A 12,482-nucleotide genomic window follows, 5' to 3' on the forward strand; every position below is an offset into this window, starting at 1 on the left:
GAGGGGATGGGGATGGGGATGGGATGGAAGGGGAAAGGAGGGGAGGGGAGGGGAGGGGATGGGGATGGGGATGGAAGGGGAAAGGGAAAGGGAAAGGAGGGGAGGGGATGGGGATGGGGATGGGGATGGGGATGGGATGGAAGGGGAAAGGAGGGGAGGGGATAGGGATGGGATGGAAGGGGAGGGGAGAGGATAGGGATGGGATGGAAGGGGAGGGGAGAGGATAGGGGTGGGATGGAAGGGGTAAGGAGGGGAGGGGGATGGGATGGAAGGGGAAAGGAGGGGAGGGAAGGAGAAGGGAGGGAATGGAAGGGGAAAGGAGGGAAGGGGATGGGGATGGGATGGAAGGGGAAAGGAGGGGAGGGAAGGAGAAGGAAGGGAATGGAAGGGGAGAGGAGGGAAGGGGATGCAAAGGGAGGGGATGGACGGGGTGAGGATATGGAAGGGGAAGGGAAAGGAGGGGAGAGGACGGGAGAGGATGGAAGGAGAGGGGATAGAAGTGGATGGAAGGGGAGGGGAAGGGGAGGAGAAGGGGAGGGGAAGGAGGAGGTGTGGCAGATGCACCGCCCGCCCCCCAGGAACCTTGTTGCGGCGGAACGCAAGCGCTGGGCTGCGGGATCCGGCGCGGTGCAGGCTGCCGGGAGCCCGTCGAGGGGAGGGAGGGAAGGGAAGGGAGGTGGGAGGGGGGGGGGAACGTAACGACGGGGAAGCCGGAGAGGCCTAGGCCGCACCCGGGGGCGGCTCGGTAAGCCGGGGCCTCTCGCCTGAGCTCCGGTTACCGGCGGGGCCAGCGCCATGGCGGAGACGATCGTGAGTGGGGCCGGGCGGCGGCGGCCAAGGGGGAGGGGCGATGAGGCAGCAGATTCCTCTGGGGCGGCGGGGCCCGGCCGGGAACGTCGCAACGGGGCTGGGCCGCGCTTCCCCCCCACCCCCACCCCCCCCCCCGACCGGCGGCACCGGTCGGTGCCGCCGGTCGGGGGTGGGGGGGGTGGGGGTGGGGGAAGCGCGGCCCGGTGCCTTGGATGGATCCCCTGTGGGTTTGACTTGGGGAGGGGGGGGTTGGGTTGTTGGTAGACTGAGGGTCGCCCGGTCCTGTCAGGCCGGGGCTGTTGGGTGTGCTGGAGGGTGGGGGAAGGGTGAAGGGGGTCTTAGGGGGTGGTGTTGGGATACCTGCGGCCCCCCCCCCGGTCTCCCTGCTGTGGGTCTTCTTCTGTCACACACGCTGCTGTCCCCTCCTGTGTCCCTCCGTCCATCAGACACACTGCCATCCCTTTATGTGTCCCTCATGTGTCCCTTCTGTGTCCCTGCCATGTCCCTCCCATGTCCTATGGTGTCCCTCCAGTGTCCCTCCGTCCATCACACACACTGCCATCCCCTCATGTGTCGCTTGTGTGTCCCACTTGTGTCCCTCCCGTGTCCTTCTGTGTCCCTCCCGTGTCCCTCTGTCCATCACACACACTGCCATCCCCTCATCTGCCCCTTCTGTGTCCCTCCCGTGTCCCTCTATCCATCACACACACTGCCATCCCCTCATGTGTCCCTTGTGTCCCACTTGTGTCCCTCCCATGTCCTTCTGTGTCCCTCCAGTGTCCCTCCTTCTGTCACACCGCCATCCCCTTCTGTGTCCTTTTCATGTCCCTCCTTCCATCATACATGCTGCCATCCCCTCCTGTGTCCCTCCTTCCATCACACACGCTCCCGTGTCCCCGCCATGTCCCTCCCGTGTCCCTCCTTCCCTCACACCCGCTGCCATCCCAAACACAGCTCTGTGTTACGTGTCAGGAGGGGAACATGCTCTTCAGAGCACCTCCAGCCACCTCTCCAGCCCCAGCAGCACCCCACCCCTTACATTAGCCACATCCCTGCCGGTACATGAAGAACTGGCCCCAAATTAACTCTTCTCCCTCCAAAAAAACCCAACTCCTGCCAGTTGTCCCCACCTGTGCCTTCAGGCTGTAGCAGAGCTGCTGCTGGTGATTCACAGGAGCAGCCCTGTGGCTCCTCACACCTCTCCATGAGCAATGGAAGCTGCGCGTCGGTGACGTGGCTGGAGACACACAGGAGCCCATTAGCACCAGTTGGGCCAAGCGCTTGTGTGAGGATGGACTCGCTCCCCTGGGAGCTCTGAGTCACCCTCCTGAAAGCTTTAATTCCTCTTCAGAAGTCAGAGCTTTGACCAAAACCAACCCTGCACCCCGTCCCCTCGGTCCCTAACGCTCCCTTGTCCTCTCACCTCCCCGCAGATAATCCGCGTGCAGTCGCCGGAGGGAGTGAAGCGCATCACAGCCACGAAGCGCGAAACGGTGGCCACGTTCCTCAAGAAGGTAACTGGGGGCATCCCTGTGCCTCCTGGGGGGTGAGGCTGGGATGGGGGGGCTGGGCTGGGCTGGGGGGGCTGGGCTGGGGGGGCTCAGCCTGTGCCGCCGCGGCGCTCTCCCCTGGGAGATGACGCGAGGATCGGCGTGGCTCGGCGTGCCGTGCGGGAAGCGGCTTTGCCGTGGCGTAGCTGAAACCAGCTTACTCATTACTGCTCCAGAGGGTAACGAGGGAACCATTAATTAAAGGGGAAAACTTACTCAGCTCTTCAGTTGGAGTTCTGTGGGGTGGGAGCTTTCCTGGGGGACCCACGCAGCTTTGAGGGTTCTCCCAAAGAAACCACAGTGGGCAGCAGGGAGAAACCGAGGTCCAAAGCCTGGCACTGGTTTTGAGGGGGCAATCTGGCTGCAGCCCAGCACCCCAGTTTGTGCTTTCCTTTGAATGTGTTTCGTGGGCCTCTGGTTTCCCAGCTGTGTTTTGGAGAGAGCAAGGAAGGGATTAAGGTGGGATCTCAAGGCGATGCGAGAGCTTCGGGGGTCTCCCAGGAAACATTTCCAACCCCCCCCAGATGAGGAGGATGCAGGGAGTGTTGGGGTTGTCAGGGCTGGAGTGGGTTCTTTGGTCTCTGTGCCTGAAGGTTGCTGTTTAGGAGGGGGTAGTTCTCCATTTCTTTCCCTCCTGGAACTCTGCTCTAACACAGGACCCTCAGATCAGGATTCCTTTGCTCCATAAGAGAAGGACTTTGTGTTTCTCTGCCTGAAGTTCTAGATTTCCTTTCCCCTGTGAGAGGAAAGGGGAGCAGACTGAAACCTTCTGCTCTTTGGGAGTCATCCGCTTTGTTCCACGCTCGGGCCCGCTCCATGACACAGATCCCTGCCTCATGGAGTGAAAATCCTCCTGGATTTCAGGGCTGGGTCAGAGAGACCCACTGCAGCCTCTGAACAGTCTCACCCAAGGGGGAAGAAACCCCAAATCCATCAGCCCCTTGCTTTCAAACTCTCTGGAACCCATGCAGAACAAGCTGCTCGGCTTCAGGGGTTCATATTACCCACAGCAGCGTGGGGAACAATCGCGTTCGGATACCCGAACAAAACAGCCTGTGGAGCCAGGGAAAGTGATATCCCTCTTGCAGGGCTGGATACAAGAAACATTCGGGTTGGTTTCCTGATATGGGGCTTCTGTGGAGGAGAAAAGTGACAGGATTTACCAGGGAAGGGCTGTGTGTGTTAATTACTGGGTGTTTTAACCCCGGAGCGCTGAGCCCTGCGGTGGGTTTAGGGAGGAAGCTGTAATTAAAGAGGCGTCAGGGTTGCTGCTTTTGTGCTTGCAATTAACTGGGCTCTCCTCCACTGCTCCAGAGAAGGGCAAGCAGGCTGGGGAAGGGGCTGGAGGGAAAATCCTCTGAGGAGCGGCTGAGGGAGCTGGGGGTGTTCAGCCTGGAGAAGAGGAGGCTGAGGGGAGACCTTCTCACCACCTCCACTGCCCTGCCAGGAGGGTGCAGAGAGGTGGGCAATGGTCTCTTCAGCCAGGGGACAGGAGATGGGACAAGGGGACATGGCCTCAAGCTGCCCCAGGGCAGGGTCAGAGCAGATGTGAGGGAAAAGTTCTTCCCTAAAAGAGTTGTGGGGCTGTGGCACAGGCTGCCCAGGGAGGGGGCTGAGTCCCCACCCCTGGGTGTGTTTAACAGAGGGGAGATGAGGTGCTCAGGGATCTGGGTCAGCACAGGACAGGAATGGTTGGACTTGATGATCTTAAAGGGCTTTTCCAACCTTGGGATCCTGTGATCTGTGACTTGGCTGGGAAGGCCAGGGCAGGAGAGCTGGGGCAATGGTGGGGGTAGTTTCCCCCCTCCAGTCACAGCAGCACTTGCCTGGCATTAGATGAAACACCGTGTCTGTGTTGTGTGGGTGAGAGACGCTGTCTGTTGAGGTTCCTTTTCCCAAGAGGTGGATCACGTTACTGGGTGATCCTGGTTCTCTCCACTATCCTGACTTGAGTTCCTCAGACTTCAGCTGAAGTTTCTCTGTACAAGTGCCCCAGATGCAGCACTCACCCCGAGCAGGGAGGCTGTGAGGTGCCTTAAACCTGCTCGTTCTTCTCTCTTTCAGGTCGCAAAAGAATTTGGTTTCAGGAATAATGGGTTTTCTGTCTACACCAATAGAAACAGGACAGGAGAGATCACAGCATCGCAAAACAAATCCCTCAACTTGCTGAAAATCAAGTGAGTCCTGGCAGGGAGCAATGTGGGGGGAGTTTGGGCTGTGTCCAGCAGGTTTCCTCCACTCTGAGTGGGTCTGAACCAGGCAGGAGCAGGAGATGCCACCTTCCAGCAGCCCCAGGCTTTCACTGACTGCTTGAAGAGGCAAACTCGATGTGCCAGGCTTGGGGAGGGATCAGAATGACTACATGTGAAGCTGCAGTGACCATTCCTTGGGTCACTTTCCTTGGGTTGCTGTTTGTTTGTTGGGGTGAGGCAGCTCCAGGCCTCCCATTTCATCCTGTACAGCACACAGCGAGCTCCCTTGTCCCCCCCTTTCTGCTCCTGCCATCCTTTTCTCCTTCATCAGTGCCAGAGTCTGGTAGTCCCCAGGGTTCCTGCCTTCCATAGCTGGGCGCCTGGGGACATCAGAGGTGCTGAATGGTGCCATCATGTCATGCTTGGCTGACAACATCTTCCTCCTGTTCGTGTCAAGAGCAATGTTGAAGTGACTAAAAATACAAGAGCTGTTACCACCACGTGCTGCTCGTCACTCAAACGTGTCAGCGCTGGCAGCTGCCTGGGGAAGGCTGTGGCTGGGGGGGATCCACACCAGTTTGGCTCAGCTGGAGCTGTTGCTTCTCCATATTGGCTCCTTTTGCCTTTTTTCTTCAACTTTTTCCCTCAATCTTGTTTCCTGACGAAAAGATTCATCGTGCAGACCACCAGATTGGCCCAAGGCGTGGCTAAGGGAGTGGCTTCCACATTTGCCCCTGTGTTTATAAGCTTGTTATAAATGATGTAGTTGGTGGACACCACAAACCAAGCCCAGGCATTCCCTACACTGTCACTGTTCCTCCAGGCAGTCAGGGTGATGGTCTGGTGCAGCCAAAAAGGGATGGTGGAGGGGGTGGGCTTAAAGCTGATCCCCCCTGTGTTGTGTTTCCACACCTACAGGCACGGTGATATGCTGTTTCTCTACCCCTTGAGCCCAGCTGGCTCCTCCTCAGAGACCATGGACACCTCTGTCTCACAAGGGCTGCGAGCAGTAGGAGCCCCTCAGGTGGTGGAAGATGAGATTGACCAATATCTGATCAAACAGGATGGGAAAATTTACCGAAATCGAGACCAGCAGCTGTAAGTAGGGGTGGACTTTGTCTGTGCCAATGCCTCTGCACCTCACCAGAGCTCTTAACATCATGTCTGAGACCAGCAGCCAGGAAATGTGCTATGGGAACTGCCCTCTGAGCCACAGCTCCATCCCTCACTGCCTTTGAAACGTTCACCAGGGAAAACAGCCCTTGCCATTGTCCCCCAAGGTTAAATCGAGCTGGGGTGAGCTGAGGAAGGAAGTAGATACCAAAAATCCCAGGGTCTTTGCCAGGAAGGGCTCCTTCAGAGCATCTATTGTTCTGATCGAGGTGGCCCCTGCCATGGGACTGGGGATCGTGTATCTCGTGCTTGTAAAACATTTGGGGCTCTGTGTGGGGTGTTTTAAGAGGCTGGGGTCTGCCAGCTGCAGGGACTTCTGCTCTGTATGGGCTCAATAAGTGACTCCCCATCGTTTGGGTCCTGAGGGGATGGGGGTGCAGGGCATCAGGGCCAGGTCTCCATCACAGGAGAGCTGCAGACAGGGAAACACACTTCAGGGTCAGGTTTGTGGCTCCTTTCTGAGTGGCAGACGTGAGCTCTGGCTGTGTGGGCAGAACCTGCACTCTGACTCAAATGATCTTCAAGGTCTTTTCCACCCTGAACAATTGTGTGACACTGGGATGGGGACATGTGTCACCTCACCAAGGATGCCCAAGCAGGGGTGCTGCCGTGTCCTTGCATCCAGCTGCTCCTTCTAAAGGAAGAACCAAGAAGTGAAGGGAACGAGTGGAAGTACCCAGTGACAGGGATGTCAAAGTGGGACTTGGGTCTCTGCCTGCTTGGGTTTTTGGCTTCCTTTCCCTTTTCCATGGAACCAGGGAGTCCATTTTGCTCCCAGAAACACAGCAGCCTAGCTCTCCCAAAACCCTTCGCTGCAAGGGGCTTAGGTAAACAAAGCAGCTTGGGTTTTGTTGTGGAAGTGCCACACAGCAGTGAGCTCACAGCACTGTAAATCTACGCTGATGCTGCTAAAACATCCCCTGTGTGGATGGTTGGGGTTTTATTGCTCATCATTTACAGCATCCCAGATGGCTCCTGGCCCGGTCTGGTTGTTGGCTTGGGGCTGAACTGCTCAGGGAAGGTAACTTCTAAAAGGGCTGGAGTGAAAATGTTGAGGGCAACCAGGAATTATTTGTGAAACAGAATAGCTCATTGTCCTCAGCATGGTTTATCTTTAGTGCTGCAGCAGCAGCAGTGAGGAAGTGTGGAGAGATGAAGGCTTTATGTGGGAAGTCCTATCCAACCTTTCCAGGCTGGTGAGAAATGAGGGAAGTGCCACATTATTGAAACAGTTAAGGGAAAAAACCCCATCACCCTTGACCTGAGCTGTGTTTTGGGGAAGAGGAAATGAAGGGATTGTTCCTCACAGGGAGCAAAGCACAGTGGTGGGTAGTTAATGGTAGAAAGAGTGTGTGTCTGGGCTGGTTCCTGTGTTTGTGAGCCTGTACCAATGTGAACACAAAGGGATGCTGGGCTGAGCACCTTGCCAGCCTTTAGTGGTCCTTTATGGATGTTGATGGCTGCAGTGCTTGGTTAGAAGCCACGTGTTGTGACTGGATCCCATCCTTTCCAGCTGCCCAAGAGCCAGCAGCTGCACTCATCTCCTTTGGAAGGTGGTGGTGACCTGGTGCTGGGCTGGGGGTGGGGGTGGGGAATTCTTTATTGTCTGGGGTTTTCCTTAAAGTGGCAGCCTCAGAAGGAGATGTCCCCTCTGTTGTGTCACTTTACCTGACAGGTCTTTATCTGCTCCATAAACACACACTTAGCCAGCCTCTTTTCTATGGTCTGTGGGGACAGAACAAGGGGCAAGGGGCTCCAGTTGGAGCACAGGGAGTTCCACATCAATCTGGGGAAGAACTTCTTCCCAGTGAGGGTGAGGGAGCCCTGGGACAGGCTGCCCAGGGGTGTGTGGAGTCTCCTTCTCTGGAGACCTGTCCTAGGGACCCTGCTTTGGCAGGGGGTTGGGCCTGATGATCTCTGGAGGTCCCTTCCAGCCCCTGTGATGCTGTGATTCCCTGTGTGCTCCAGACCATCCTCCAGTGCCCGACAAAGGGCAAACGTTTCAGCTGTCATCTTGTTACAACCGTGTCTGCTGGCCCTGGGACGGGGAGTTCAAATTCCTGGAATTGAAAGGCAGCCTCAGCTCAGGGCTGTAAAACTTGAGCAGCTGGGGCCTGACATGGGCTCACGTGGCTGTGCCGAGAGAGGAGCCGCTTTCTCCTCCCTGGCAGGTTGGATCTCAACCTGTGACTCTCATGTTTAGCCTGAAACTGTTCTTAGGTGACTTTATCTTGTGGTGACCCCTCTGTTAACTGTCCCTTGTGGGTGGAGAGCTGCTTCAGAGCCACGGGGAACTGCACAGACCTTCCACACCAAAGTTGTTTGCTTAGAGCCACTTTTACAGTCTGATTTTTCCCATGATTAAAGGAGATTTAACTCCACTTCTCTCTCCCTTTGCCTAGGTGCCGCCACGGCCCCTTGGGGAAATGCGTGCACTGCGTCCCACTGGAGGTAAGAGCCCTGAGAAGGAGCCTTAGAAAAACAGCCTGAAGGAAACATCACCCACCCCAAAGCTCTTGGGTCCAGTTCCTTCCAGCAGGAAGGCTTTTCCCACAGCGTGCTGCCCACACTGAGCTGGCAGCCCTGGGTCAGAACCCCACCATGTGCTGGCAGAAGGTGCCGGCTCGCGTCCAGGATCGCTAAAGCTCCTGGTGTTCCTGACTCTGGGTTTATTGGGGGTTAACACCGCTTCCTGCAGTGATGGCTTTAACAGAAAGGGCTGGAGAGAAGCTCCAGCTTCCCTCCCTGTTCTCTCTGGCTTTGGTTCATCCCCTCTCTCCTGGATCCCAGTGCTTCCCAGTTTAACTGCGTGTTATTCTGGGCGAAGGCAGCTCTAGCAGTGCCTCTGAATGTGCCAAAGCTCCGTCATTCGTGGCACGAAGCAGCGATCCCTCAAAAATCACTGCAAGCCAGGATGGCCCTTTCCCTGCTTCCCTGCTGGGAGCTCTGGAAGTTCTTTGGCCATGTTTGAGCAGCTGGGCTGTGTGTTTGGTGTTGGGTATTGGGGGGAAAAGGCAAAAAAAGAGCATTTTGCCTTTGAGGCTCGTCTTGATTTGTGGAGCCAGCCCTCTCCTCAAGCAGGAGGCGATAATAAAACCTCACACTTGTAGTAGCTGCCTTGAAAAGGAGCTGAAATTTCCTTGATTGTTTCCACATTGGGAGCCTGTGGGGTTGACTGGAGAGCGTGCATTCGGGTAGTGAGCAGCGTGTCATCAGGCAGGTGTCTGACCTGGCTTTCCTTTGTGTGGTGGTTTTTGGCAGCCTTTCGATGAGGATTATTTGAACCATCTGGAACCTCCTGTGAAGCATATGTCGTTCCATGCCTACATCAGGAAGCTGACTGGAGGGGCAGACAAGTAAGGAAATCTCTGTGTTTAAGGGAATCTGGAGTTTCTTCTTCTTTTTTTTAAATACATGTGAAAGTAGGGGCAGATCTCAGCAAAGCAGAGCTGAGTGGTGGGCACAGCTATTGAATGGGAGGTGAGAGGAAAGCCACATGCTCCAACTGGAAAAGAAGAAGGGAAAAAAAAGTAATAGAATCATGAAGGTTGGACAAAACTTCCAGGATCATCCAGTCCAACCATTGCCCTATCACTTGTATCACTCACTAACCCACATCCCTGAGTACCTCATCCAGCCTTTCCTTGAACACCCCAAGGGATGGTGACCCCATCATCTCCCTGGGCAACCTGTTCTGATGCCCAGTGACTTTCAGAGAAGGAATTTCTCCTCATTTCTAACCTGAACCTCCCCTGGAACAACTCTCAGCCATTCCCTCTCATCCTGTCACTAGTTATCTGCCAGAAGATGCTGAGCCCAGCTCCCCACAACCTCCTTCCAAGGAGTTGGAGAGAGGCACAGGCAAAGAGAATCAGCCTGAGCTTTTCTTTTTTTGGCTGTGGGAGCATTGTACTGCCCATGGGCTGTGGAAATTGTTTAAGTAGGGTCCTGTGAGGTTTCTGCCTCTGCTCTTGCTCAGGTATCTGCCTAGGAGCCGAGTCAAGGACCACGTGTCGGCCTCTTGACCCTCCCTCCCTGAGTGGGTGGCAGAGGTTACCTAGGGACTTTGGGAGAGGAGGAATCCCCCCCCCCCCTTCCTTTGGGAGTGAATCCCAAAGATGCAAAGCACTGGTGCGTCTGCATTTCCTCTGTGGTGTGTCTGAGCCCCGAAAGCATTTGCTGTGGTAACAGGATCCCAAGGTTGGAAAAGCCCTTTAAGATCATCAAGTCCAACCGTCCCTGTCCTGTGCTGACCCAGATCCCTGAGCACCTCATCTCCCCATCTGTTAAACATACCCAGAAACAGGGTCTCAGCCCCCTCCCTGGGCAGCCTGTGCCACAGCCCCACAACTCTGCCAGGGAAGAATTTTTCCCTCACATCTGCTCTGACCCTGCTCTAGGGCAGCTTGAGGCCATTTCCCCTTGTCCCATCTCCTGTCCCCTGGCTGAAGAGACCATCGCCCACCTCTCTACACCCTCCTGTCAGGTCAGTGGAGGTGGTGAGAAGGTCTCCCCTCAGCCTCCTCTTCTCCAGGCTGAACACCCCCAGCTCCCTCAGCTGCTCCTCAGAGGATTTTCCCTCCTGCCCCTTCCCCAGCCTGGCTGCCCTTCTCCAGACACACTCCAGGACCTCGATGTCCTTCTTGTAGCCCAATCCTGAACCCAATAACAACAACCTTTTCTTTTCCTTCTTGCAGGGGGAAGTTTGTTGCCCTGGAAAACATCAGCTGTAAGATCAAATCGGGCTGTGAAGGGCACCCTCCTTGGCCAGAAGGCATTTGCACCAAGTGTCAGCCAAGTGCCATCACGCTCAACAGACAGGTGAGACGGAGCTCGCAGGAGCCCCCGTGCTTAAGCTGAGCAGGGCTGTGACTCTTTATTTTTGGAGAGGTGACTCCAAGACAGCTTGGAGCACGAAGCCTTTGTGTGTTGGCATCTGGTGGGGAGATGCCTGATAAGGTCTTCAGGCCTTGTGGAGAAGGGGTCTGAAATGTGTCTGGGTCCAACAGTTCCCTCTATATCCAGAGGATGTCTGAGCTGGCCCCGCTGGCGATGAAGCTCTGCTCATTTCCCTCACAGGATCCAAAGGGCCACCCACTGTTTCTTCTTCTTTCCTCTTTAATTCCTTTTTGAGTTGCAAAAGGGGGTCCTGGCCTCAGTGAAGGCACCAAGCTAACGGGGTGCTGGGGGTGCTCAGCACTTCCCCACGCTGTGGTGGGTTCTGCTTACTGGGCAAGGAGGGGGGTGATCCCAAAGGCAGCAGAGGGGAAGGGAGGGTGAGGGACCAGCCAGCTCACTTTCCCCATCCCTGCTGGGACAGGATTGTGCTGGAAGGGGTGGTGCAGAGCCACGAATCCCTGGGGAAGGTGCTGGCGACGGGCAGGGCGAACGGGACGTGGTGGAGGATGGCCTGACGCTTGAACTTTGTCAAACAGAAATACAGGCATGTTGACAACATCATGTTTGAGAACCACACCATTGCAGATCGCTTCCTCGACTTCTGGCGGAAGACAGGAAACCAACACCTGGGCTACCTGTACGGCCGCTACACGGAGCACAAAGACATCCCCCTGGGCATCCGGGCCGAGGTCGCTGCCATCTACGAACCCCCACAGGTAAAAAAACCAGGGTGCTGGCACCTGAGTGGATAATCATGGAACACAGGAATGCTTCTCTTAGTTGCAAAGCCTCATGCAGTGTTTCTGACTGCAGCTCTGTAAGGGAGACAGTCCCACGCGGGAGAGATGCGCTGTGCATCTCCCTGTGTGTTTCAATGGGATCCTGGGGGGCATCAGGAGGAGTGTGGCCAGCAGGTCTAAGGAGGTGATCCTCCCACTCTGCTCTGCTCTGGTCAGGCCCCACCTGGAGTGTTGTGTCCAGTTCTGGGCTCCTTGGTATATAAAAGAGAGGGATCTCCTGGAGAGAGTCCAGAGGAGGCTGCGGAGATGATGAAGGGCCTGGAGCATCTCACCTGTGAGGAAAGGCTGAGTGAGCTGGGGCTGTTCAGCCTGGAGAAAAGAGACTGAGAGGGGGTCTGATCAATGTTTATAAATATCTTAAGTATGGGATGCAGGGGGAAATGGGCAGCCCCTTTTCAGTGTCTGTGGGGACAGGACAAGGGGTGATGGCTGTTAGAGCACAGGAAGTTCTGCACCAATGTGTGGAAGAACTTTTCCCCAGTGAGGGTGAGGGAGCCCTGGGACAGGCTGCCCAGGGGGTGCAGAGTCTCCTTCTCTGGGAATATTCCAGACCTGTCTGGACACCTATCTGAGCAATATGAGCTGGGGAGCTGCTTTTGCAGGGGAGTGGGACCCGATGATCTCTGGATGTCCCTTCCAACCCCTGTAATTCTGTGATTCCTGCCCCTGAAGGAAGCTTTAAACCCGGACTTCTTTTTGGTTGTGTTGCTGCCAGTCCAGGTGATGTAAAACTCAGAAACAAATTCTGGACTGGGGGAAAGAAAGGAAAAAGTCACAGCCCTTGCTTCAATTCCTTATCAGCTCTCTGGCAAACTTTTAAACAGCTTAATTACACAAAAATGCAGTCTGCTGCTTTGATCAAGAGGCCGAGGCTGAGATTTGATGCCCCGGAGCAGCCGGCAGTCCCCGCTAGATGGTGCAAGGCACCACTCGGCACCGCCGAGTCCAGCCGGGAGCCTGCGACTGGAGCAAATCCAGCCAAGCCTGCCCTCCCCGCGATCCCGAAAGCAGAATTCGGTGTCGTGGAGACGGAAGAGCCGCTCTGCCCACAACACAAA

At 55.9% G+C, this 12,482-nt stretch overlaps 1 protein-coding gene across 1 annotated transcript in view; it reads left to right on the forward strand.

Moving 5' to 3' along the window:
- Positions 1–682: 682 nt before the first annotated feature.
- Positions 683–12,482, forward strand: part of NPLOC4 (NPL4 homolog, ubiquitin recognition factor) — a 29,348-nt gene continuing 17,548 nt past the window's right edge. Inside the window, exons 1-8 of the mRNA XM_084273430.1 lie at positions 683–810; positions 2,244–2,324; positions 4,425–4,537; positions 5,471–5,650; positions 8,128–8,176; positions 8,987–9,081; positions 10,423–10,546; positions 11,161–11,340. Coding sequence (XP_084129556.1) covers positions 796–810; positions 2,244–2,324; positions 4,425–4,537; positions 5,471–5,650; positions 8,128–8,176; positions 8,987–9,081; positions 10,423–10,546; positions 11,161–11,340 — 837 coding nt within the window. The 5' untranslated portion in view covers positions 683–795. The remainder of the gene's footprint in view (positions 811–2,243; positions 2,325–4,424; positions 4,538–5,470; positions 5,651–8,127; positions 8,177–8,986; positions 9,082–10,422; positions 10,547–11,160; positions 11,341–12,482) is intronic.

This window comes from Gallinula chloropus, assembly GCF_964237585.1.
Source record: "Gallinula chloropus genome assembly, chromosome: 20".
Classification (NCBI taxonomy): domain Eukaryota; kingdom Metazoa; phylum Chordata; class Aves; order Gruiformes; family Rallidae; genus Gallinula; species Gallinula chloropus.